Here is a 24,665-nt window from a genome sequence, read left to right as displayed (position 1 = left end):
TTCAACATTGTTGTTGTCTGTCTTGCTTGTTATAATTTTATGCACCTTACAATTTTGCTCTTTTGTACTCACTCTGCATTTATATTGGCTTTCAAAACGGGACCTGAATTCTAATTTCTCACCATTAACATGTAAACGCGAACTGAAAAATTATAATGATCTCATCTCTATTTGCTAATATCTGACATGCTGTATGCAGTGTGAAATATTGGCATGCTGAGTTGATCTCCATTTTACTCTCTTATATGAATGGCAACTGGAGGATGCAGAGGTAAATTAACCTTCTGCCATCTCGTGGAAGTGTAATTTATTGTTCGTGCTTTCACAGTACGTCACTGGCAAAGATGGGCAACTACTTTTGGGGTAATACTGTAATTATTTTCTGAGAATTAGTGATTTTTTTTCTTTTATCCCAGTCTGGGATAAAATTTAAAAAATCGACAAATCTATAATTGTGAGCAAAATAAACTCGATACACCTATTTTCTGAGAAATTGGATAATTTCCCCTCTGTGCACCTACCGTATTGGCCCGAATATAAGGCGGTGTTTTTTGCATTGAAATAAGACTGAAAAAGAGGGGGTCGTCTTATATTCGTGGTCTAGCCATTATACCCATTTAAGACGCTAGATGGCGCCAGATATCATTGAAGCGATGTTCTGTCATGACAGACCTCAGCTACTCTCCCCATACACGACGCTAGATGGCGCCAGATATCATTGAAGCGATGTTCTGTCATGACAGATCTCAGCTACTCTCAAGTTTAACCAGTTTGCATTATTTTATTGCAATGTTCTTCCTTAATCAGATTTGTTTCAAGATTACAGTTACAGTTAGACTTCACTTTGATGGTAAAGGCAGTTATTGCAATTTTGTTGTTTTATCACAATAGATTGGTTTCAGGACTGTCAAAATTATCGCGTTAACGGGCGGTAATTATTTTTTTAAATTAATCACGTTAAAATATTTGACGCAATTAATGCACATGCCCCGCTCAAACAGATTAAAATGACAGCACAGGCTCATGTGCGCTTGTTACTTGTGTTTTTTTTGGAGTTTTGTCGCCCTCTGCTGGTGCTTGGGTGCGACTGATTTTATTTTATTCAAACGAAAACATTAAGAGGGGTTTTGATATAAAATTTCTATAACTCGTACTAACATTTATCTTTTAAGAACGAAGAAAGAAGTCTTTCTATCCATGGATCGCCTTAACAGAATGTTGATGCCGTCTTGATTTATTGTTATAGTAAACAAATACAGTACTTATGTACAGTATGTTGAATGTATATATCCATCTTGTATCTTATCTTTCCATTCCAACAATAACTAACAGAAAAATAAGACATATTTTATAGATGGTTTGAATTGCGATTAATTTTTAAGCTGTTATTAACTTGATTAAAAATTTTAATTGTTTGACAGCCCTAATTGGTTTATTACATTTCAAAAACCAGAAGCTATTCATTTACGAATGTTATTGCACTTTAGTTTACATATTTAAATGTTCAGATATTAAGATTTGAATGAGGCAAAATAACATGCTTTTTCTCTCAAATATATTGTTATAGTCATTCGTTTCAGATGTACAGTAATTATTTTCAGTATAAAAATTAATTTGGTGTTCAAAAAGTCTTTTTTCAAACTTGAGTCTTGAAAAAGAGGGGGTCGTCTTATAATCAGGGCCGTCTTATATTCGGGCCAATACGGTAATGATCTCTCCCATGGCACTGGTTGGAGATCACTGATCCATTTAATGTTAAAATGACTTGACAAATATTTCTAAAGAAGAAACCATTTATTACATTCTTAAAACAACATATAATGTATCCCAATGGACAACAATATATATCGAGCTGTGTGACTCACTTAGTCTTGAACTAGTAATATATCTCTTGTACATGTTGTCATACAAGGAAAGAAAAGGGAGACAAACTAGTTCATTTTTTGGACTTTCCAAATCATTTGCCAATTTAACAAATGATTACTGACTTAAAAGGACAAAAGTGGAGACGCGTAAAGAAAGTGGATAAACGACAAATAAGTGAACATCACAGCAAATGAAAAATTGAACATTAAACCCCAAGAATGAAATTGATCTTTAAACTGATTTTTTTGTATTCCTATGTAAAATTCTCATAAATGTAATGTTACAATATTAGGACAAACGGGATGGGCTCGGAGAGTTTGTGAGCAACATTCACAAAAATAGATCTTACGTCCACGGTGATTATTATGGCTGTGGGGTGCAAAGGTGTGTCGAGTACAAGGCTGGTCATAAAGGGACAAGACGTCACAGCTAGCTCCCTGAGAAGCAGGAGACAGGCCCTAAAAACATGACAGCGTCTCGAGTAAGACATTTTTATCTCAATACTAACCTTCAGAAGCTGACTTTATGTTTAGGTGAAATAAACAGAGTCTTTGAAGGACAAAAAGATAAACGAGAATGTCTCGCTAGCACCCAACTCGGGGGCAGCTGGTAGCTCTTTCTGGCATCACACTAGTGTTCAGTAAGAAAGAGCGGACAGTAAGTGCTTTTCATTCAAACAAGTGTTAGGTTTGGGACTTAAAGAGAAACAGGAATTATACAAATAATAGTTTATCCAACCAGCAAGAAGGAGTTATGATACAAATTGTGGACCTGAACAGGTGAGACTACATGAGTGATTGAAATACACTACACCTGACTGCTGGTTAGAAACAGCTGGAAGGGGACACTTTGTATCCCCTCCAATGAAGTCCATGAAGTTTGTCTTGTTAAAGTTTTCTTTTTTTTAGAGTCCGGTTTTGTCCTCCTCTTGTCTCTCCAGGCAGGGGCAGACCATCAGCATCAGAGTTCAGTTTAAATGCCAAACAAAGGCAATTTGTTTCATCCGCTGCAAGGGCATACTACCCCTATTTGCTTCTAGAACAAGTGTCTGCTCACGCCCTTAGTGGGATTGTTGTCAAGAGAAAGAGGGGGAGGGGTTGTCATGGAAACCTGAGAGTACGATATAGAGAGGAAAATAGTCCAGAGTCCAAATATCGGCTTACTTTGTGTATATATGCTATCTATCCACTTTTTTTTTCACTCCCTTTCGCTCTGAACTAATCTCACACACTCTAAAGCTCTCTGCAGTCTCAAATAGTCATCTATGTACATTCTTATTTAAAATATTTGTATATAAACGTGTATATAAATTAAAGATTATTTCATCTTGCCCTGTCTCTAAGTGGCATTTGCAAGGAAAAGGGATGTGTGGGACTGAGGTTTCTCAAGGGCCTACTCAAGGCAGCACCGAATACAGGCGAAATGTTGTGAGAGAAGCGGCTCGAGGTGGTGAAGTTGTGTATTTTTTTTCTAGAAAATGACTAGTGATCTTGGTCCCTAAGTATAAGTACATGAATAAGGTGGTTTCGTATCAATATGAGCACACGTCATACTGAAAGATCAATATTGAGTGAACTCTTATCTCTATGAGCATGTATAAAACTGTCTAATGGGACAGGGTTATACATTCGCTTTGAGTCCTTGCTTGTGCACTGGTGCTCGTCGATGAGGTACATTCATTACAGGTTGGGTGATCCACAGCGGACCAGACGTTAAACAAGTTTTTTGACTTGTATCTGCTTCATGCATCTGCTTAGAGTGATGCTGCTACGATACGCAGAGGAACATGAGCGTGCATGTCTGTAGTGTAAGGTGCTTTGCCTGCTCAGAAAGTGGAGAACTACTTTGGAATCGTGGGAGACGGAGTATTTAAAGTCCTAGATTGTCTCTTAACTGCTGGTTGTTGAACGTCAACATATATATATATATCCTACTCTGTCTCTCCTTTTTCCTTCCTCCAAATACACTCACTCCATCTCTCTGCCAGTCAGTCTTTCTGTCAGTCAGTCAGTCAGTCAGTCCATCTGTCTAGCAGTTGGTGGAGTCGGGGAGGGTCATGTCAGTTCCAAACACCTCCCGGTACAGCGGAGGGAAACTATATGCGGTCTCTGGGTGGAGCAGACGGAAAAACTCCAGTTTATCAATGTGGAGGTTACAAATAGATTTCATGATAGGTAGTTTGGACAGCATCTGTGGAAAATTAGAGATAGACTGAGTGGGCATTTTTTTCTTTACACAAGCATGACACATTATAGCTGCATTGCTTATACCTTGTCCAGCTTCTCCTCAGAAGCATTCTTGTGAAGACTGTGGTGCAGAGCCAGGAAAACTTTCTCTTGAAGCTTCTGAACCTTTTGGCCATCCATAAGCCATGGCCGATCTGCCAAAATCACCATGATTTCACATTAGGCAAGTCTCCTAATATAGTTTTTGCTGAGTAAGAATTCATAGAACCAGCAAGCAGGTTTATGGAATTAAGTAATTGACCATATGAAAAAAGAAAAAAAAAAAAAAAACAGAATAATTGAGAGATCCCCCCCAAATGTTCAGTTTCCAACGTTAGATTGAACTATAAATATACAACTAACTATGATTCTAAAACATGCTAACTCTGCAACTGATGAGCATACTTATATTAGTATTAGGGCTGAACAATATTGGAAAAACCTTAAATTGCGACTTTTGGGAAGTTTGTGATATGTTGCGATTAAGGATGCAACAATACTCGGTTTTATATTGAACCGTTCGATACGCCCTCTTCGATTCAACACGTAAAGACATTCAATCCAAATAAAAAGCTCCCAAAATGTATTTTCCGAATTTATTTTTGTCTTCTCTCTGGCTAAAACATCCGGCGCAGCTTTGCCTTGAAAAAACAAACTCTGCCCCTAGCAGCACCCCCCCTCCACTCCTCCCCCAAACTGCATGAAAGGTGGGAATTGTGGCGTACAAGGATCATTGCTCGGGAGAAAAGACAGAAACTTAAGAAGGCGGCTTGCTGGCTTTATATCGTACAGATCCGTTGTTTGGCAGCATTTTGGGTGAGCTGATATGCTATCCCCACTCGTACATATTAATCAAAGACTGTCTTTACGAATACGTATAACAAAGTCTGCCAATATATTGTTGCATAACCTCGCTTTGACAAAAGACAGGTTAAGATCGTGGGTCACAGAGAGCTAAATCACGGTTACATGATGAACAATGAGTGACAAATTAAGAGCGCTGTACTTCATACTTGTCCTGTTTATGAATGTAGATTGTCAAATGCTACTGTAATGAGCAGACGTGACTTCTGTGGCATTTGTTAACTTTTTTTAATGCCCGACAACACTTGTGCGCACACACTAGATAACATCAAATAGCAACCTAGATGTGCTACGTTAGATCCCCCCCAAGTCCAATTCCATTGGCTGCGTGTGCCCAGCGTGATCATAGGACGCGTAGTCAATATACTACATCGATGAATCAGGTCAAATCAATTTTCACCAGATGACTTGAATAGCTCTCTTTGGGAAGACTTTGCTTGACTCATCATGTTTTTTTTTTTTTTTATATTAGTGTATTGCATTCAGTATTGTTTTAGATTGGTTACCCCCCTTTGTTTGACGTTTATACTTGTATTGTTAATTTTTTCTTTCATATTCTTCATCCATATTCTTCAAATTATTTATCATATTCCTCATCATAAAAATGTTACCTTACTGTAGTTTCTGTATTTTTTCTTTTTTTTTCTTTTTCTTTTTGCATAACAGGTTTTAGGTGCTTCAAATTTATTTATTTATTTATTTGTTTAAGAACTGAAAGTGCAAAAAAAAAAAAAAAAAAAAGCCAAAACTGCGATGTATGATTGTATTCATATAATATTGTTTAATCCAGGCTAAGGAGGTTTATCTGTGAATGATCAAAGGATACAGGAAGCCATGTCTCTGCACACTTGCTGCTTTTATGAACCAGACCCAAGTTTTACGTGTAAAAAAAAAAATAATTGCACATCCTGCAACAGGACTTTTGCACATGCGCAAATCGCGATGCCGATATTCAAACGATATATTGTGCAGGCCTAATTAATATACATGGCGGAAAACACAGACATGGCTGAAAAAGCAGTTTCTGCTGTCACACCCCTCTATAAAATAAATTGCTGTATTTTAAGCCAAAAGAACTGTTGTGTCTGAGAGAACAATATGTCTATATGCTGCCATAGCAGATTCATGGCGCATTAAGTCCCCGAACTATTTTTAATTAGTCCGTTTTACCCTGAAAACCCTCGTTTACAGACATCGCGCAACCGCTTTTGTTTCAACCCAGCCATAAAGAGAAGGTAAGTAATCGTATTGATTATTCGAAATGTGTGTCATTTTTAGCTTAGAATCATTAATTGAAATCTAATATTTAGTTTAGAAATAAAAAAACGACTTTAAAAAATTATTTACTCGCATATTTTAAACTTTTAAACAAATTACGTCACAATGAAAAAATTGGTGTCTGCAAAAAAGTCAAGGATATCTCCCTTATAACGCTCACTTAATTGTATTTTTTTTCGTTACGGTTGCATTTTCCTCAATATTTTAGATGAGAAATAATCGATCCAAACAAAGAAAAATTGGAAAAAAAAAAAAAAAAAAAACGTTTAAAAGGGTAAATATATGAAAATGAAAATCTCGATTACTCTTTGACGTCTACGATTTCTGCATCGCGACTCTTGTTATATTACCATGTTTGACCCATATAATCCTGAAAAAATCCAGCTGTGGCCATTCACATCTGTGTCTTGACACTCGATGATACATGCTATATGGAGTTGTTGGATCGAGGTAAGTACGCGATAATATCTCGTTAAAATCATGGCGTCTTTAATCTGCTCTCGCGTGCATCTCACCTCCAGTTAGGGTTTTGCTTTTTAGAAAATATATATTTTTTTAAAAATGCCCTCCTGTTCAAAAATTTTCTTCCCCCAGAAGATTGACATTTTAAGCTTTCCAATGATGTATCACACGTGCAAATCGGACAATTTTGAAATTTGGACAAATTGGGGGTCTCAGAGCGCAACTTCAAGTCACCTAAGTGTTTTCCGCCACATGTCAGTTACGCTTTTCAATTACAATACTAGTAGATGGGGGTGGTCTATTGCTACCTCACTGTAAATGTCATGTAAACAGTTACGTGATCAGTCCAAGTTGTGAGTCCGCATGACAGGTTTTCTCGAGAAGTTGCTGAATTTTGATCAAACCAACACATATTCTACTGCATACAAATATTGAAAGCATTTTTTTAAAAAAAAGAACTAAATAGTCAGTGGGTCAATGCATTTTTTTAAAAAAAGAACTAAATAGTCAGTGGGTCCAAAAAAAAAAAAAAAAAAAAACTGTAAAAATTCTCCAAAATAGCTATCGACCAAGGGGGTGTATGTTCTGTAAATGAGTGGCACTGAATAACTTAATGGCCCAAAAATAAAAAGAAGAAATAGTCACCAGGGGAGAGAAGAACAGCCGCACTAAACAGGGCCAGTTCTTCATCAGACAGTTGGAGGCGGCAGAATCCTTTTCCCAGTTCAAATACTGCACTCACCAGGTCATCACAACCTGAATAAACACATGAAAATAACTGTTATCTAATGCTGTGTCAAAGGGCCTCCACTGCTTCTAATCTTAAAAATAACACCTATAATCTACTTGTCTAAGAAAACTGAGGTAAAACAGCAGAACTGTTGAATTATGTCAGACATCTTGAGAGACGAGAACCACTGCTTCTTGACGTAACAATGACTTAACATTTCTTCCATTGCAAAGCCAAGTGTCTTACTACTTTTTGTACAAGAGAAGGCAGTGTTGAGCCATTGTGTATCTGGCCTTCCAGTCTGAAGTTTTCCATCAGACAGATTTACGAGGAGACCTTGTTCGAACATTTTGAATTTACATATATTTTGTGGCTGCTTTTTTTTTTTTTTTTTTTTGCAACTAAATTCCTCGTTGGTGCTTGTGCGATAACCATTGCATTCCTTGCAAAATCGCACTGCGCTGTATCATGTTTCTAAACTCATGCACATGAAACATCTGTTGTATTTCTGTACAAATGTTACTATTGTACAGTGTGTTATGTCTTGTGTTAAATGTCACAGAATGATGCTTCAGGTGCATACGTAATGTTTAAATCTGAAAATAATACACTGGAAATTGCATTTTAATTTGCCTTTCAAAATGTAAGCATAAAGTACAATAGATGTGTTAAATTTATCGTTTTGGAACTTCTGTAATGGCATTGCTCACCAAGTGCTTTGAAGAACTGAGGCGAGGCAAATTTTCCATTGAAGAAAATGGTACTGTTGTTGACGTTAAAAGCCCGGCACATCCGAATCAGCAGAACCTCCAAGCATCCTGAAAGGGTAGCCATAGGGGCAAAGATATGGAGAAATGCACGAGGAGGGAGATAGAATGGGGTTCACAGAGGGGCCGAAATACTCCAACATGGACACACAAACAAATGTAAATTTTGATTCGGATTAATATAAATCATATATGTGACAATTAGAACCATTTAAACATATATTCACAAATGTATGTTTTAAAGAGTTCCAATATTTACATAAAATAAATACATTGTCAAATACATGTTTCCCCCACACATATGATAAACATAGATAAGGAAAATGAATTTTCCGGGAAAAAATGTTTTTCTCCCCATTGTCCAAAGAAATGGGGCAAAAGAAGGAAGAGAAGTTTGGAGACAAAGAACAGAAGGAACTCAAGTTAGCAAGTTTTACATTGTTGTTTACTCAGGTAGTAGTCTGTGACCTATGATTTCTAAATATACCCATTGTGGACTGTACACTGACCTGCTTTCAGCAAAATAATCTGGTCATTCTGGCAAAGGTCCATGAAGCCGGCAATACGTTTGGCAAACTCCACAACATATTGGATGGCGTTGGTAATGTGATGTGCACATTGCTGCCACATCCACTCAGCTGACTGATATACAGAAAACAATCCACTCTCAAATCATGCAAATAGTTTTTTTTAAACACAAAACGTATGACTTTAACTGAGGCATTTATGGCTTTGGCTAGTTAGTTTGCAAATGATGACATTACAAACATACACAATGTGTAATACTAGGAGATAATATGTACCTTGTTCTGAAAAGCACGCGTTTCCTCAGGTGTGTATTGTACCCATGTAAATCTCTTCATGTCCTCAGCACTGTATTGACACGTCTCCAAGTGAGACTTCAAAATACACTGAGTGATTCGCTCTGTAAGACATACATAAGAAGCATATAAATCTATTGTCACTGAAACCAACACCAAATTCAACTTTTGAGAACATGGTTTTGTTTACCTAACCTAAAATCATGTCAGTGTGACCTCAGATTACAGTGTATTAATCTACTTTATCTTTTTTTGGGCAACAAACAGTTGGGTGGTTAAGAACTGATATCACAAGAAGACCGTGAAATGTTCTTTTTCTGAGATATTGGAATGTCTGTCTAATAACACTGTCATATACTGCAAGACCTTTCAGTATTTTTAACTCATATTTTAATAGACCCTCTACTGGAGCCATGACCTGATAGGTGTGAAGGGGTCCATAGTTTCCAAGGAGCTTAAGTTTTGATGAGGGACTGAACTACTAGTATGGTTTTAACATGGAAAGTTGTCTGATCTATCGATCTGCTGTAATTTCTTGCTCCAAAGTATGAACTTAATTGGGAGAAAAGCATTTGAGCACCTTATGCTTAAAATAAGTGGTCTAAACTTCAGTTTGAAACCCTTGTTTCAAAGTATGAACTTAATTGGGGGAAAAAACATTTAGGCACCTTCTGCTTAGAATAAATGGTCTAAACTTCATCTTGTATCCGTTGTTACATTGAATGTGCTTCAATCTGGTGAAATAATTGCTGTCTCTGTACAAGTAGGTGCTTAATGTGATAAAGTTCCATTGTTAATGTTATCAGTTTACTGTTTCTTAAAGTTACTCTGTGACTGCAGTCTTTGCCAAGTCTCACTTGTAAAGAGATCTTTGACCTCAGAGGGAGTAACCTAGTTAGATAATGTTTTGAATAATTTTCAAAAAGTAGCAGAATAAGGTTCATGATGTGATGGAAATCAGTGAGATCAGCAACAAAAAAACTTCACCGTTGTCATAGTCATCTGATTAAACTGAAAATAGCTTTCGTCTGCCAGTTTGTTCACGTATAACATTTTTAAGGGTGAAAGTCCTTCACAAACATAAAACATTGTTAAGAAAGAATAACTCGTAAGATACAGTGCTGGCCAAAAGTATTGGCACCCCTGCAATTCTGTCAGATATTTCTCAATTTCTCCCAGAAAATGATAGCAATTACAAATGCTTTGGGAGTAATATCTTCATTTATTTTGCTTGCAATGAAAAAGCGAAAAAGAGAATGAAAAAGAAATCATCATCATTCTAAACAAAACTCAAAAAATGGGCCTGACAAAAGTATTGACACCCTCAGCCTAATACTTGGTAGCACAACTTTTACACAAAATAACTGCGAACAACCGCTTCCGGTATCCATCAATGAGTTTCTTACAATGCTTTGCTGGAATTTTAGATCATTCTTCTTTGGCCAACTGCTCCAGGTCTCTGAAATTTGTTGAGTGCCTTCTCCAAACTGCCGTTTTCAGATCTCTCCACAGGTGTTCTATGGGATTCAGGTCTGGACTCATTGCTGGCCACTTTAGAAGTCTCCAGTGCTTTCTCTCACATCATTTTCTAGCGCTTTTTGAAGTGTGTTTTGGGTCATTTTCCTGCTGGAAGACCCATGACATCTGAGGGAGACCCAGCTTTCTCACACTGAGCCCTACATTATGCTGCAAAATTTGATGGTAGTCTTCAGACTTCATAATGCCATGCAGACTGGTCAAGTAACCCAGTGCCAGAGGTAGCAAAGCATCCCCAAAACATCAGGAAACCTCTGCCATTTTTGACTGTAGGGACCGTGTTCTTTTCTTTGAAGGCCTAGTTCTTTTTCCTGTAAACTCTATGTTGATGCCTTTTCTCAAAAAGCTCTACTTTTGTCTCATCTGACCGGAGAACATTCTTCCAAAACGTTTTTGGCTTTCTCAGGTAGGTTTTGGCAAACTCCAGCCTGGCTTTTTTGTCTCTGGGTCAGAAGTGGGGTCTTCCTGGATATCCTACCATAGAGTCCCTTTTCATTTAGACGCCGACGGACAGTACAGGTTGACACTGTTGTACGCTCGGACTGCAGGACAGCTTGAACTTGTCTGAATGTTGGTCGAGGTTCTTTATCCGCCATCTGCACAATCTTTCGTTGAAATCTCTCGTCAATTTTTCTTTTCCGTCCACATCTAGGGAGGTTACACACAGTGCCATGGGCTTTACGCTTATTGATGACACTGCGCACGGAAGACACAGAAACATTCAGGTCTTTGGAGATGGACATGCTTCCTTAAAATTTTGCTTCTTAAGTCCTCAGACAGTTCTTTGGTCTTCCTTTTTTTCTCTCCATGCTCAATGTGGTACACACAAGGACACAGGACATAGGTTGAGTCAACTTTAATCCATTTTAACTGGCTGCACGTGTGATTTAGTTATTGCCACCACCTGTTATGTGCCACAGGTAAGTAACAAGTGCTGTTAATTACACGAATTAGAGAAGCATCACATGATTTTTCAAACGGTGCCAATACTTTTGTCTGGCCCATTTTTGGAGTTTTGTGTAAAATTAAAATGATTTAATTTTTTTCCATTCTCTTGTGTGTTTTCATCGCAAGCAAAATAAATGAAGATATTACTACCAGAGCATTTGTAATTGCAATCATTTTCTGGGAGAAATTGAGCATTATCTCACAGAATTGCAGGGGTGCCAATACTTTGGCCAGCACTGTATATCGATTAAAGCTTCAATAAAACTAATTAGAATTGCCACTATCAGGCTTACAAATGAGCATCTATTCATAAAAGGCAAAAAAAACATCCCGTAGACGTTTATATGCCTTCAAAATAAATGCATGGGAGTAGCACACCACACACTCAAAGACAACACAATAGAGATTTTCTTTAGGCTACGGTAACGCTCACCACGAGCTTTCTTATGATCTCCTTGACTGGAAACTCCCCAATCCTATCTGTACCTTTGTGTATCTTTCATTAATTTTACTAGGCTCCCACAAGCATCTCAAATGCTTCTAAGGATTATCCAGCATGAAGCACTGAGGTGACTTTAAAAGTAACCGTCTGCTAACTTAAAGCGGCAAAAGCAGACTAGCTGCATGCTAAGCTATTGGCTATAGCTAGGTGACTACGTGTTCGACAAGGTAATTTATCTGCAGTCTGTTTGTGCACGCAGACATTCGTATGATCAATAAATACTGCTTGAATGACACATCAGTGCTGATGGTTTAGCGAAAAAAGTTATCTGCCGAGTGATTTCAGTGTTGGTTCCATGCTGGCTGGTTACATTCCAACGCTGCTCAAAAAGACTACAACGCAAACTCTACTGCATGATATCCTAGATAAACACGACAGCGCACACCCACATGCCTTGTTTGTTGCAGCGACGCATTACGGAAAATAGCAAAAGGCAAGACTTTATGTGAATAATAGCAGATAGGTTCCCACAAAAGCTGCTAAACTAGGATGTTGTTATATCCACCAAGAACCTTGACAGTTGACTTCAAGGAGAAGGAATATACCTTCAAGAATAACAATGTCCAAACTTTGAGCTCTAAAGTGCTCTATATCAAAGTAAAAAAGCCATCTCTCTACAAAGGAGGAGGTTTGGGGCACCAGTCACTGTCTGCCTTTTAATAATAACCTGGCCTTCTTCTCCCCAAAGTTCACCTATTCAAAGGAAACCGTGTACCTAACAAGCTGTTTTGCCTCAACTCAATTAAATGACTGATTAGTATGCAAGATCATTGTTCCACTAGCCATACCGGGCAACATTTTGATGTAGGGCTGCAGCTATCGAATATTTTAGTAATCGAGTAATCGACTGAAAATTCTATTGATTAATCGAGTAATCGGATAAAACATTTTTTTTTAGGTAAAGAGCAATTACAAATATAGATGAGAAAACAAGACATTTCATCTAATATTGAACCATTTTCAGTCAATCGATGTCTTTATTTTCGATGTACATTGTTGAAAACAGCCAACAATTGCATCTCAATGTGACTAAAAAAAAAAAAAAAAAAATAAAAAATAATTCACTACTTTCACTCAAAAACTTTTAGATCTTATAAAAAAATTCTTACCTAAAAATGTCATTACGCTTGATAACACACTTCACTTAAAAGTTAGGTGTTTTTCCCACGTGTTTCAATTGAATTTCCACTTGCGTCAAGCTATAAATTCTAGTTAAGTTTTAAGTTAGTCTAAACTATAAGTCCTGATAGGATTTTGAGATTTTGCAGTGTTCAAAATAAATGCTGTGCTGTATTGGAGCACATTAGGCACCAGTGCTAGTTGGTATTTTTTCCAGCAATGACTACTAAGCTAAAATTGACAGTTAGCATTATTAAGTTTTTATTTTACACCCTAATCACTCTACATCGCTGTTTTCACAGATTAAATAAAGCCTGTATGTAAGAGTTAGCCACGCATCGACAGTGGTCATAATGAATAGAAACCTAGCCCTCCGCAGGGATGACGTTACGTGAGCAAATGACATTAACGTTAATGTTATTTATGAGCGCTGAGAAGTGTACTGCTTTAAGATGGCGGCTGTTTTATTAACGCCGCCGAGTCAGTCATTTCGCATCTAATTCTACGTACATGTGATATCTGACACGCATCAGACGCTACACGCTACTACCGTAGCAACATGCGGGCGTAGTTTTTAGCAACGTCGGCGCAGTTTGTAACGGCTGTCGGCTGCAGTAAGGTTTTGTTTTTTTTTGCTTCTTTCTCTACGCACGTGAGGTCGGCACGTTGTCCCGCATGAAAAGTAGTCGGGGCAAAACGTGATGCTTAGAGCTGGCAAAATTAAATGATTGCTCGAGGTGAATAAAATTACTCTGATCAGTTTTTAAACTCGAGTTACTCGAGTTGCTCGAGTATTCGTTTCAGCTCTAGTTTGATGTGTCCTTTTTTATATGAATCACATTTTTTTTCTCAGGAGATTCAGACCAGAAATTCATTCCACCATTAATGAGCTGACAAAAATTATGGAGAAAGCATTGATCAAACCTGAGTGTGTGGGGGCCAAAATACCTTTTGACAAGTTTCGCTTGGATCAATTTCAATGTCTCTTTGGCCTCCAAAGATTGTTCAAATTATTAAGTAACAAATACCATCATTTTTGTCCAGACTAAGTGAATGTCCGTCTCAAGATGTTTCAACGAGTTGTGTTGTTGTGTTTCTACTCACCAAGTTCTGTTATTGAGCAGTCATCAGGCAACTGGTCCAGCAGTGAATGCGTGTCTCCAAGCAGTGAATGTGAGTGAGAATGTGTGTGCAGGAGCTGGATGCCATTGCTGTCTGACCCATCCAACATTGTCTGCGGAGAATTCTGATTGGACAGGGATGAGGAAGAGGGAGAAGCCGATGATGAGTTGGAGGTGTTTCCAGTGCTGGTCCCTCCACTCCCGCCCAGTAGCTCTAGGCTGCAGTACTCGCTGGCCTCTTCTGGGGTCAGTGGGAGGTCAAAAAGGTCTGGGAGTGCAGCAATGTCATCGAGGTCGCTGAGGGTAGAGCTGGATCCCCCGGTGCTATAGGAACGGCTTAAACCTTCCTCACCATCCTCCCTGCTACTGCCACATACACCGTCCTCTCTGGGTAAGGACAAAGCAGTAGAGCCCCCATCTCCTGAGCCCACGCACTCTTGGGATTTTTGATGTTTCTGCACCTCAGCGTACAGGCTGTCACGCTGCTTTTTGGACATACGGCCAAACTTCACCGCTGTTGAGAGAGAATCCATTTTGGTCATTGGATCACGCTACTTCATACAGTAAAACCCTACACATACTTTATACAACATCATACTTCAGCCAAAGGCAATAGAGTCAAAAGGAACTTATGTCCAAGTTGTGTCAGCTAATTTCTAAAGCTGGCACATTTTCTATAGCTCAGCTGGACCTATCTAGATTCTAACTTATTTATAGCCCTACAATTGTGGAATCATACCAGTGACACATTCTAATGCACAACTAATTCATCAAGAAGAGGTATGTGACACAGTTAACAATAACATGACATCCATCAAACAGTGTTTCAGCACATGCAAATTGTACAGGTCAGTAAATATATCTATTACATTACTCTGCATAATAATGTTAGCTCTAACTTTCTGTCTGTCTTAGATACTGAATAGAAGTGATTATGGTCATTTTTAACTTTTGACCATGACTTCAACATCCACTTTAACCTCCAAGTAGAGAACTGAATGTTCCAGGCTTGATATCCAGTTTTCTCCATGACAGTCTATACACTGTATTCGTTTTCTCTCTGTATCCCAAAAAAGAGTGGAGCACAAGTTTCGAGGCATCTCCCAACAGCTGAAGTGGAACATTAGCAACTGAGGGCTTCAAATTCTCATGGTATCAGCTTCAATTTAGAGGAATTTGAACATGGTTTTAAAGCAGAAGCTACCCAGCCGAAGATACATTTGATTACGTCAAAAAGGGTAATCCTTATAAAGTTATAGGAAGTGCGTCAATGGAGTATGTGCTCTGTTGTATTTACCATCTCGGCTCATGCCCAAAGCCAGACATTTCTGCAGACGGCAGTGCTGGCAACGATTGCGGTTCGTCCGGTCGATCAAACAGTTCCTCTGGCGGGAGCAAGAGTACATGGCATTGTTTTGCTGGCTGCGACGGAAGAACCCCTAAAAAAATGCAAGCCCAGTTTACACGTGTGCATTGGCAATATAACATGTTCTTTTAAGCATTTTTGTCATCCATCTTACCTTGCAGCCTTCACAGGTGATGACCCCATAGTGGATCCCCGAGGACTTGTCCCCGCAGATTTTACAGGGAATGACCTCGATCTGAGCTGCAGGACCAAAAGTCAAAGTTGACCAGGTCAGAACAATAATGTAATTCCAGAAATAAAGCCGGATTTGAGCATGGAAAGGAAACAAGCCCCCCCCCCCCAAAAAAAACAAAACAAAAAAAAAAAAAAAAAAAATGTCATTAACAAAGAAAATGTATATAGGTCAAACTTAATTTCACCTGACTGCTGGGTTAGTACTCCTACTGATTTAGAGTGTGACATTTGTTTAAGGTGCATTTTTTTTATTTTTTTTTTTTACATCATTTCAATGACACAATATTCTGCAATATCCTTAAAAGACTTTAGACAGATTGCGTTTTATGCACTCAGATAAGCAGCTATTATATTGCTTTATGATGGTGGTGGTGGTGAACTTTGCCTGCCTTTTAGTTCAGTGCTGTCTTGTGCTCTTCTGTTATATATCTTGGCCAAAATAATATCCTTTGTGTCTTATGTTGACCTAGAAACAGCTAGCTCAATCCTGTCACAGACAGTTGTATTTCTCCAGACTGTAAATTAAAGAGTTATGTTTCACCTACAGTATTTTCAACAATCTTTAAAATACGTACTACATTTGGTTTTAACAAGAACAAAATAGTAATGTTTTGTCCCAGACCTATTTTTAAAAGAAACATGAACATGATACCTCTTTTTTAAAGATTGATTGATAAAAGGTATATTGTTTGATTAAAGAGAACCTCGGACTTAAAGACTTATAGGCTGTATTAAGCCACAATTGTTCTCTTTTACCATAGAAAATATGTTCTTAGAAACACATCAAATATTGCCATTGATTAAAAAATCTACAGTGGGGAGAACAAGTATTTAATACATTGCCAATCAAATACTTGTTCTCCCCACTGTATACTATTTAGTACATATTTTGATCTACGGAAGGCGCCATGTTTTTTGCGAGAAATGGAGGCCCGGGGTGATGACGCAGATTTTCACTGTCACTAGATGAACACTACCGGGTTACTCCAATTCCTTCTATGCGGCGAGACGTCCAACACATGCGTACATGGGCTTAAAGCAGCGAGTGCTTACTATTTGTGTTTTATTGAGTCTTTTATTACCTTTTCATTGCCCCAAAATACTTTTTGCATGTGTTTCCCTATCATACTTTTAAGCATTGTGTTTTCTTGTGACAGCTTTAAAGCAGATTGTTGATCTGTTGACCACATTAGTCATATTGGATATTTTAAACCACCCTTATTTGATATTACTACGTTTAAGTATTTTCTTAAGGCATCTTTAGTATGTTTTGTCTGTATGCATCTAAGCAAAACAAGCTGAAAGCGCACGGTAGTACATTGGATGTAAAATTAGCACATTTTGGCAGAACACCATTTTTTTTTTTTTTACTCTCGTCTCGTCTCATCCTGTCTTTCCTGTTCATTTTGCTTTTGCTGCTCGTTTTGTGAAATATCGGCAGTGCTGTGATGTTCATTAATGTTCCCCTCGGGTTCAAATTGAAAGGGTTGGACAGATGACATGTTTATGCAGCTAGAGTCATACTCTGGAAGCCCGGCAGCATAATCATGTGATGTCACCGCCCTGCGACGTCAACAACAATGGCGACTTACTGGCTAAACTTATTTTACAAATTGTATAAAAACGAAATGATCAAGAGGGGTTTCAATATCAAATTATTTTAACTCATAATAACGTTTATTTTTTAAGAACTACAAGCCTTTCTGTCCGAGTAGCCCTTTAAAATGGCAACAGATAGCAACATGAATCTATTAATCTGAAAAAGGTGGTCTTGTGAACAAAGAAACTTTTAAGTCTCACAAAGATTGCACGGACGTAATAGGACCACAAAAGTCCAATTGCCTTCAACAGTGTTTGTCTACACCCTGCATGAGGCCCCCATGAAGGAATAGATTGCACAAACAGATGGGGGAATCACATGACTGTTGCACACTGAGATGAACAAAGACTTCTTCTGTCTCGTAAGAGGCAAAACAGCAATATCATAAGATAAGTTGCTTGGTCTGTTTACCAAGTCTTACATTGTTCTAACTCAAGGCCTTGCGATGATACCAATTTTTTGTGTTATGTATGATAATCTGCTTAAGTGTGATTATTTATAAACTGAAAAGACAATTTTCCAGCCCGCTACAGTATGTGCACTTTGTTGCTTGCTCAACTCTTAAGCCGTCGACTATAATACTGTACTCAACTGATCGTGGCAGCTGCAGGCATGCAATGGAAAAACCCCCTACGCCTTCCCTCCCTCCCTCTCCTGTCTCTCGATTATATAACTCTCGTCTGTGAGCATTCCTCACAACACTCATTCAGCCGGCTCACTCTAGCAACACCAATGACCCGCCCTCACCAGAATCTCTCTTTCCCACTGGCTAGGCGGTGACAGCAGCTTGCCCGGTATTGGCTGAGTCAACCATCACTTGGGCAATGTAGCCTGTCAGCCCATGTGGACATTCTGTCCCACTGACACACTTTCCCACTGAAAGAGGAGGGAAGCAGGCACATCACAGCACTCCACAGACCATTTTTAAGGTGGAGCTCGTTTCCTTCCATGAAAAACGTTTTCCTTCAGGCCTACAATTTGAATCAGAAAAAAAAAATGTTGCATAACAGTAAAATTAACCACGGCACACAATAATGGTACAGGGAAAACTGCATTAACCAGTGATGCCAAATTAATTCGCCTCTGTCTTTGACTGTGAACCACATTACAGCCACGTCTATTCTTGTACAGTGCTAGGAGCCAGAAATACAGTACAGAGGCCCATCCGCAATGTCGCGGCCTCTCATGCATGTCTCTAATCTCTTGACCAAAGACGGTAAAACACAGAACTCGAATGTAAGCGCATAGCTTAATGCCAAGTTGATAAACAAAGCCATATTTTCTCCCCATTATTTTAAGGTATGGAAATTTATCTTATCGCATTAAGGCAACATTTACTTTAGAACCTGTCTATCACAATTGTGTTGATCCAAATGACTTCTGTTTCAAGAAGGCTGCTGTATTCCAACTGAGCAGTAGAGGCCTGCCTTTTTCACAAACCTAATCTACGACAGCAAAATGCATCACTCTACATTTTATATTCACTAACACAATGACTCAGTTCCAAAATCTATAAGGGAAGGAAAGTTGTTTTCCATATGTTGGTTGGCTGCGCAGTATGGGAAAGATGAGCCTGTTTTAAAAAAGGAAGAAAAAAAGAAAGGAAAAAACGGGATATTTATTGTTCTTCAGCCAGTTAAATGTCTGAACTTATCGTCTGTCAAGAGTGGGGAAAAGTGACGCAGATGAAATCAGTGACTTTAATCTTCCTTCATTTTTTTCTTAGTGTCTAATATGGAACAGACCACCAGCAATTGCACAAAAACAGCTCGTGGGCCAGTGTGTCAAACACAAAGTGTGTCAGTGTGTCACCAACGTGTCGGAGAGCAAAAGAATGAATTTTGACCCTCCATACGCGCTTCCTTGGATGCACGATCATATGTGTGCCAACATACGTAACTCATGTCAATACTTGCGCAACCAGTTTCAAAACAAGGAGAGGACAAGTTGTTCTTGTTTCCACGTCATAATGTTATGAGCATTGCTCGGTGCCCTTCGGCAACACTTTGTTGAAGCCAGTGATCTATATATTTTTAATTACCTCATTTCAAACGGAATAATTATCTTCATACCATTGGTTCATGTGTGCTAATCCTGTCTATTCATGCATACGCTTTGATAGTAAATGAGCCAAGTATGTAGAGTTGTGACTTGCTTGCTACTAATTAGTCAGGATGACAGCATGGGGTTGCATTCCTTCGGTTACAGCAACGCTGATTGCATCATGTCTCACGGCAGGGTGCAGGATGACAGTGAAGCACATGCAGTTAAATCGAACAAACCCTCAGCTATCACACTCTAAAATTTATTCCATCAGGTCATGTAGGATGCATCCCTGTTGTATAGGCCATATATATAATGCATGTCAGAGGTGTCACAATCAATTCATCAAGAATATTTTTTTTCTCAAGTTATTATTTACAGCCATTGTTCAACTTCAAGTTGTCCAGATCTGCTGATTTCAGCTGCTCAACAGTAAATGTTACCAGATTTGTGTAGTCCTTCATGAAAGCAGAATGATTATCATTTGTGTTTAATCAAAATATGATATTTGCAAACATCTGTTTTTATATTCTGACATGTGACAGACCAAATAAAATGGAAGATATAAAGGAGTTTAATCTATTATGAGAATAATCATTATTTGCTGCTGTAGCCAACATTTAGGTGAATTTGTATAACAAAGCGAAGAATTTCAAATAACTTCCTGTCTGATGTGATGTGCATGTACAGCGCGTTACAATAAATCCAGCGATTCAAAGTACAGTAACTCGACAAAATCTGGATATCTGGACTATGCAATCTTACGTTAGCATGCCAAAGTCGAAATTGACAGTTCAGACAAAACTAATTGTACTAAAGCAGATATGTACATGCTAAAATCTTTTGGGGTTAAACACATTTTTCCCCCTGAGAAACATTTCGATTGACTAACCTACATTTTCAGTGCTGTGTGCCAAGTAAGGGCTCAAATTTGTTTACATTTGGACATCCTGCACCAAAAGGGGAACCTCCCACCATCAGAGGCCCTCTCTGAGTTCTCCTAGCGCTTTCCGTCATTTATTCCCATGCCTTGACAAAAACAAGTACAGTAAATTATACAGTAAGCCCCTGCTATTTGTGGGGGACCGAGCCCTGCTGTGAATAGTGAAAAAACGCAAATAATTGACACCCTTCATAAAACTGTTTGTAAAGTAATTGTCTGTACAGTCGTGGTTTGAGACAAGTTCAGGTTTTTCAAGATACAAGCCATCTCTTAACCCTTTTTGGGGCTTCAGAGATAATCAACATTTTAGATGAAAGCACTTCAGAGCCCCACAACATCCAGCCACCCTCATTCCAATTGGCTGCCCTTAAAGGAAGAACAATATCAGTTAGTGGTAGTAAGGCTCCATTTAAAATGGTTTGCCAAAAGATAAAATACCCCACAGATGAACAACAATTAAGTACATGGAAAATGAATTAGCGTGGTTGCTTTTGTGTTTTTGCAGGTTAATGCGGAGAGCAAACAGTAATACTGTTTGTTTCTATGGAGTACAACACAGTCGAATACAAAAAAACCATGCTAAAAACTAGTGCTGCTACAATTAATCGATTAACTCAAGTAATTTGATTAGGAAAAAAAGATCTGAATTAAATTTTGCTGCTTCGAGTATTCGTTCAAATAAAGTGGTGTTGGCATGTTTTGTTTTGAAAGTGTTTGCATTTAGTTCTATTGATTTGATACACTGCCCTATAGTGGCAACAGTGAATATGACAACTCATTTCACATGGCTGAATCCAGCTGCTCCCTGTTAAGACCAACATAAGCTAAGTTTTTGTTTGAGCTAATGTTTTTTTTTTTAATGCATCCGTAATTTAGGTCATAGGTATATGTAGCCTTTTTTTTTTTTTTTTTTTTTTTTTTTTGTGGAAATATGTGTTTGACCCATTAAGAACATTGTTTTAAAACAAACTTTAAAAAACCATTTTATAGCATTTAAGCTAGCGGACTTTTGATGTGTAAGTTTTTTTTTTAATTACTCGATTATTCGAACTAACTAGTTCATTGATTAATCGACTACTAAAATAATCGATAGCTGCAGCCCTACTAAGAACAATTTCGGCAGGGTTGAAACAGATTCCATTGATTTCAGTGTTGAAAAGGGTGATTTGAGGTATGGAGGAAATCAGAAATAGTTTGTCATCATAACAATTAATCATGGGTTAATTTATGAACAAATCATTTACAACAGTAGGAATATTGTTAATCTGTTTTCTGAGCTTGGAGAATGTATAAACAGGTCATTTGTAATGTAAATCTGCTTCTTGAATCGCCATCAATGGGTTAACATAATTCCTTGACACACATTCCTATTTAGAAAGGGCTTTGGTGGTGAGCTATTTAGCGTGTACCTGACGATAGGTTCCTGAGGGGGAAAACATATAGTAATTCATGAAAGGCAAACCGCCACTATATGCAGGGGTTTACATTACTGCCTGTCCTCCGGAATATGTCATTTAATTTGAATAAAGGCTTTACATTTTTAATCAGTTTGATCATAAAACTCATATTTTGATTACAAAATGCTAAAGTGCATAAATGCAAACAGATTGCCATCACAGAATCCATAAATTATGTATCTTTCTGTGTATGTAACTCATTCTAAACTTTAGGTGGGTGTGACAGACAGATGGAATGCACAGATGTTAACTATATACTGTGCTCTTCTAGGAATTCCCGGTCAAGTTCAAGTTCATTCCTGAGTGACGGTAGTCAAGAGTCAAGTTGAAGTGCAAGGGCAAGTGTCAGTGTGCTTTTTTGCACATGGACTACAGGCAGGCGCTTCTCTCAGCCGCTCCCCCTCCCTCTGCTGCGCATGCTGTGTAACGTTGGGTGACATAACTAGGTCAGTGGAACAGCCAGGTCTCTCTCCCTCTGTACAGTCACACGGCCGGCCATGCTGACAAAGCCACGCCAGATCAACACGGCAACCAATCTAATAAAACGGCATTAAAGATTTGTTTTTTTGTTTATTTATTTTTTTTTTTTAAATAACTGTCTTAAAACAATTTGTTTTTATACACCATAGCTTTTTGTGCTCATAATTAGACACATGTTATACAGTATTTTAACGAGATACTTTATATACAGTAATATGCATTAGTTCACGTTTAGGTTGACACAATTGAAGTAAAGAAATATAAACATCTCGATTACATAATTATAGTTTTGGTTACCAACAAGCTGGTCTGTCGCCCCTCCCCTCTCCTTATTGCATAACACAAACATGGAACCCCCAACCAAAATGTACAGAGAGTCCCCTGTCTGACATAGATGTCATAATTCACTCTATGACAGGTTTGGCATGATTATTTAACTCATATTTACATGTAGTTAACTAAACAAATATGTTGCAGTGCTGAATAATAAATCACTTTTAATTCGTCTTTAATAAATTGATTTTTTTTGTTTAACCTTGCAAGTTAATTTAAAACTAAACATAGCACTGCAGTCTTCAACCATAATCCAGTCACGGGGGGGATTAGTGCGCATTTGGGAGCAAAACAGGCGCACACCGAGGATCTGTGCGCACATGTGGCAGGCAACCCCTTCAATTTTGTTACTTCCTGACGGCTAAAACACGCCGCCAAGTTACAGCAAACATGCAGACGACTTAACTTGAATGCACTTACCTCTCATTTTGACGTTTTCTTCTTAATAACCGATCTAGAAAGACGCGCGGCTACATTTGGCTGCGCTGCAGGTGACTTACTGACTGACTTACTGACTGACTGACTCACTGACTGCCAGCAAGAAGTGGCTGTATAAATAAAAATGTCTCTTGGTCCTGACCGCAGACAGGATCTCGTATCGAGGAAAGGGAAAAGTAAGAAAAACACCCCACCCCCAAGTGTCCTCTATCGTTCGGTAAAGTCCGATCGAAAGAATAGAGTGAAGAAAGTCGTTATGGGTTGCATCCTAAACGCCCTCGCGAATGGTGGTGCTGTTTGGCTAGTATATTCCCCACGGTGGTCCACACACTCAGCGCCTTCCTCTCAGTCTACCCTGCTAACCTACTTTCTCCAAGCGTGGACTCTCTCACATGATCTCACCGCCACAAGCTCTTCGAGCAGCAGCGGCGGAGGGGGCGCGCATGCGCGGGGACGAGTTTAAGGTGGCAGTGGCAGTTGAGAGGCGCGCATCAGAGTGATCCCATCATGGCCAGGTTAAAATGTCATTAGATTAGGGCACTGTACATTACTGTAATGTTATTTAACCCTTTACAGGGCACTCGTTTAAATTGTTAGCTGCCATTGACGGCTCTAGACGTCCAATCAATTTTGACGGGGAAAGACTGGTAGGTTGTCAATGGCAGGCAATAAAAGAAACCGAAAAACAATACCTTGATCAAGTACTTCTCGGCGGAAACAATCTTGATTAACCATTTGAAAGAAAAAAAACAACCATTTCTTTTTTTCCCTCAAAACTGTCCTGTAACAATAATGTAACTCAAGAAAATTAAAAAGTAGGTCTCCAAATAATGACATGGAAAAAACTGCTGAGACCAGCTTGCAACTATTAATCTTTTTAATAATAAATCTGTAGATTCTTTTTCAATTAACGTATTGATCAGTTGAAAAAGATTTTAATCCTTTTTGAAATGCAGGACAATATTTAAACTATTTTCAACATACGTTGATTCTATTTTAGTTCCTGTTTTATGATGGAAAATCCATCAAAAATATTTCAATAAAAATCTCAACTTGATTATCAAATTGTTGTCAATCAGTTAATTGACAACTAATTGATTAACTCTTTCTGTGCCATTGACGATGATCATACAGTGGGGCAAATAAGTATTTAGTCAACCACCAATTGTGGAAGTTCTCCTACTTGAAAAGATTAGAGAGGCCTGTAATTGTCTGCATAGGCTGATCTACTATTCAGGTGAAGTAGATGATCGCCTGAGGCGCCCAACCAGTAGGGGGCCCCCAACCAGCTGCCCTTGCCCCAACGAGCAACGGTTTGGGCCACTGGAGCCAGCAGCACCCCCAAATGTTCGTCATGTATAATTATGTCAGCATACCAAATAAACAAATAACAAAACAAAAAAAAAAAACAAAGCCAGTTGAATGCTGTGTTTATATTATCTCTCCCTCCCACACACGCAGTACAATGGACTGTTCCACGACGACGGACCGAGTATCAGTCGCTTAGCTTCATTTAGCGCCGTTTAGCATCG

The 24,665-nt window shown here is 38.5% G+C and overlaps 1 protein-coding gene across 1 annotated transcript; it reads right to left on the bottom strand.

Moving 5' to 3' along the window:
- Nucleotides 1-1,775: 1,775 nt before the first annotated feature.
- LOC130930010 (nuclear receptor ROR-beta-like) lies at nt 1,776-23,560 on the bottom strand. Its single transcript, XM_057857670.1, has 10 exons — nt 23,116-23,560; nt 15,760-15,845; nt 15,537-15,678; nt 14,223-14,753; nt 8,996-9,117; nt 8,702-8,834; nt 8,136-8,243; nt 7,341-7,451; nt 4,137-4,246; nt 1,776-4,056 (listed from the first exon to the last, which is right to left on the bottom strand). Exons 1-10 carry the CDS (start codon nt 23,120-23,122, stop codon nt 3,895-3,897), a joined length of 1,512 nt encoding a protein of 503 aa, XP_057713653.1. The 5' UTR covers nt 23,123-23,560; the 3' UTR covers nt 1,776-3,894.
- Nucleotides 23,561-24,665: the final 1,105 nt, after the last annotated feature.

The sequence above is a fragment of the Corythoichthys intestinalis genome, chromosome 14 (genome assembly GCF_030265065.1).
Source record: "Corythoichthys intestinalis isolate RoL2023-P3 chromosome 14, ASM3026506v1, whole genome shotgun sequence".
NCBI classification, from domain to species: domain Eukaryota; kingdom Metazoa; phylum Chordata; class Actinopteri; order Syngnathiformes; family Syngnathidae; genus Corythoichthys; species Corythoichthys intestinalis.
This window is presented reverse-complemented; position numbering and strand designations above follow the sequence as displayed.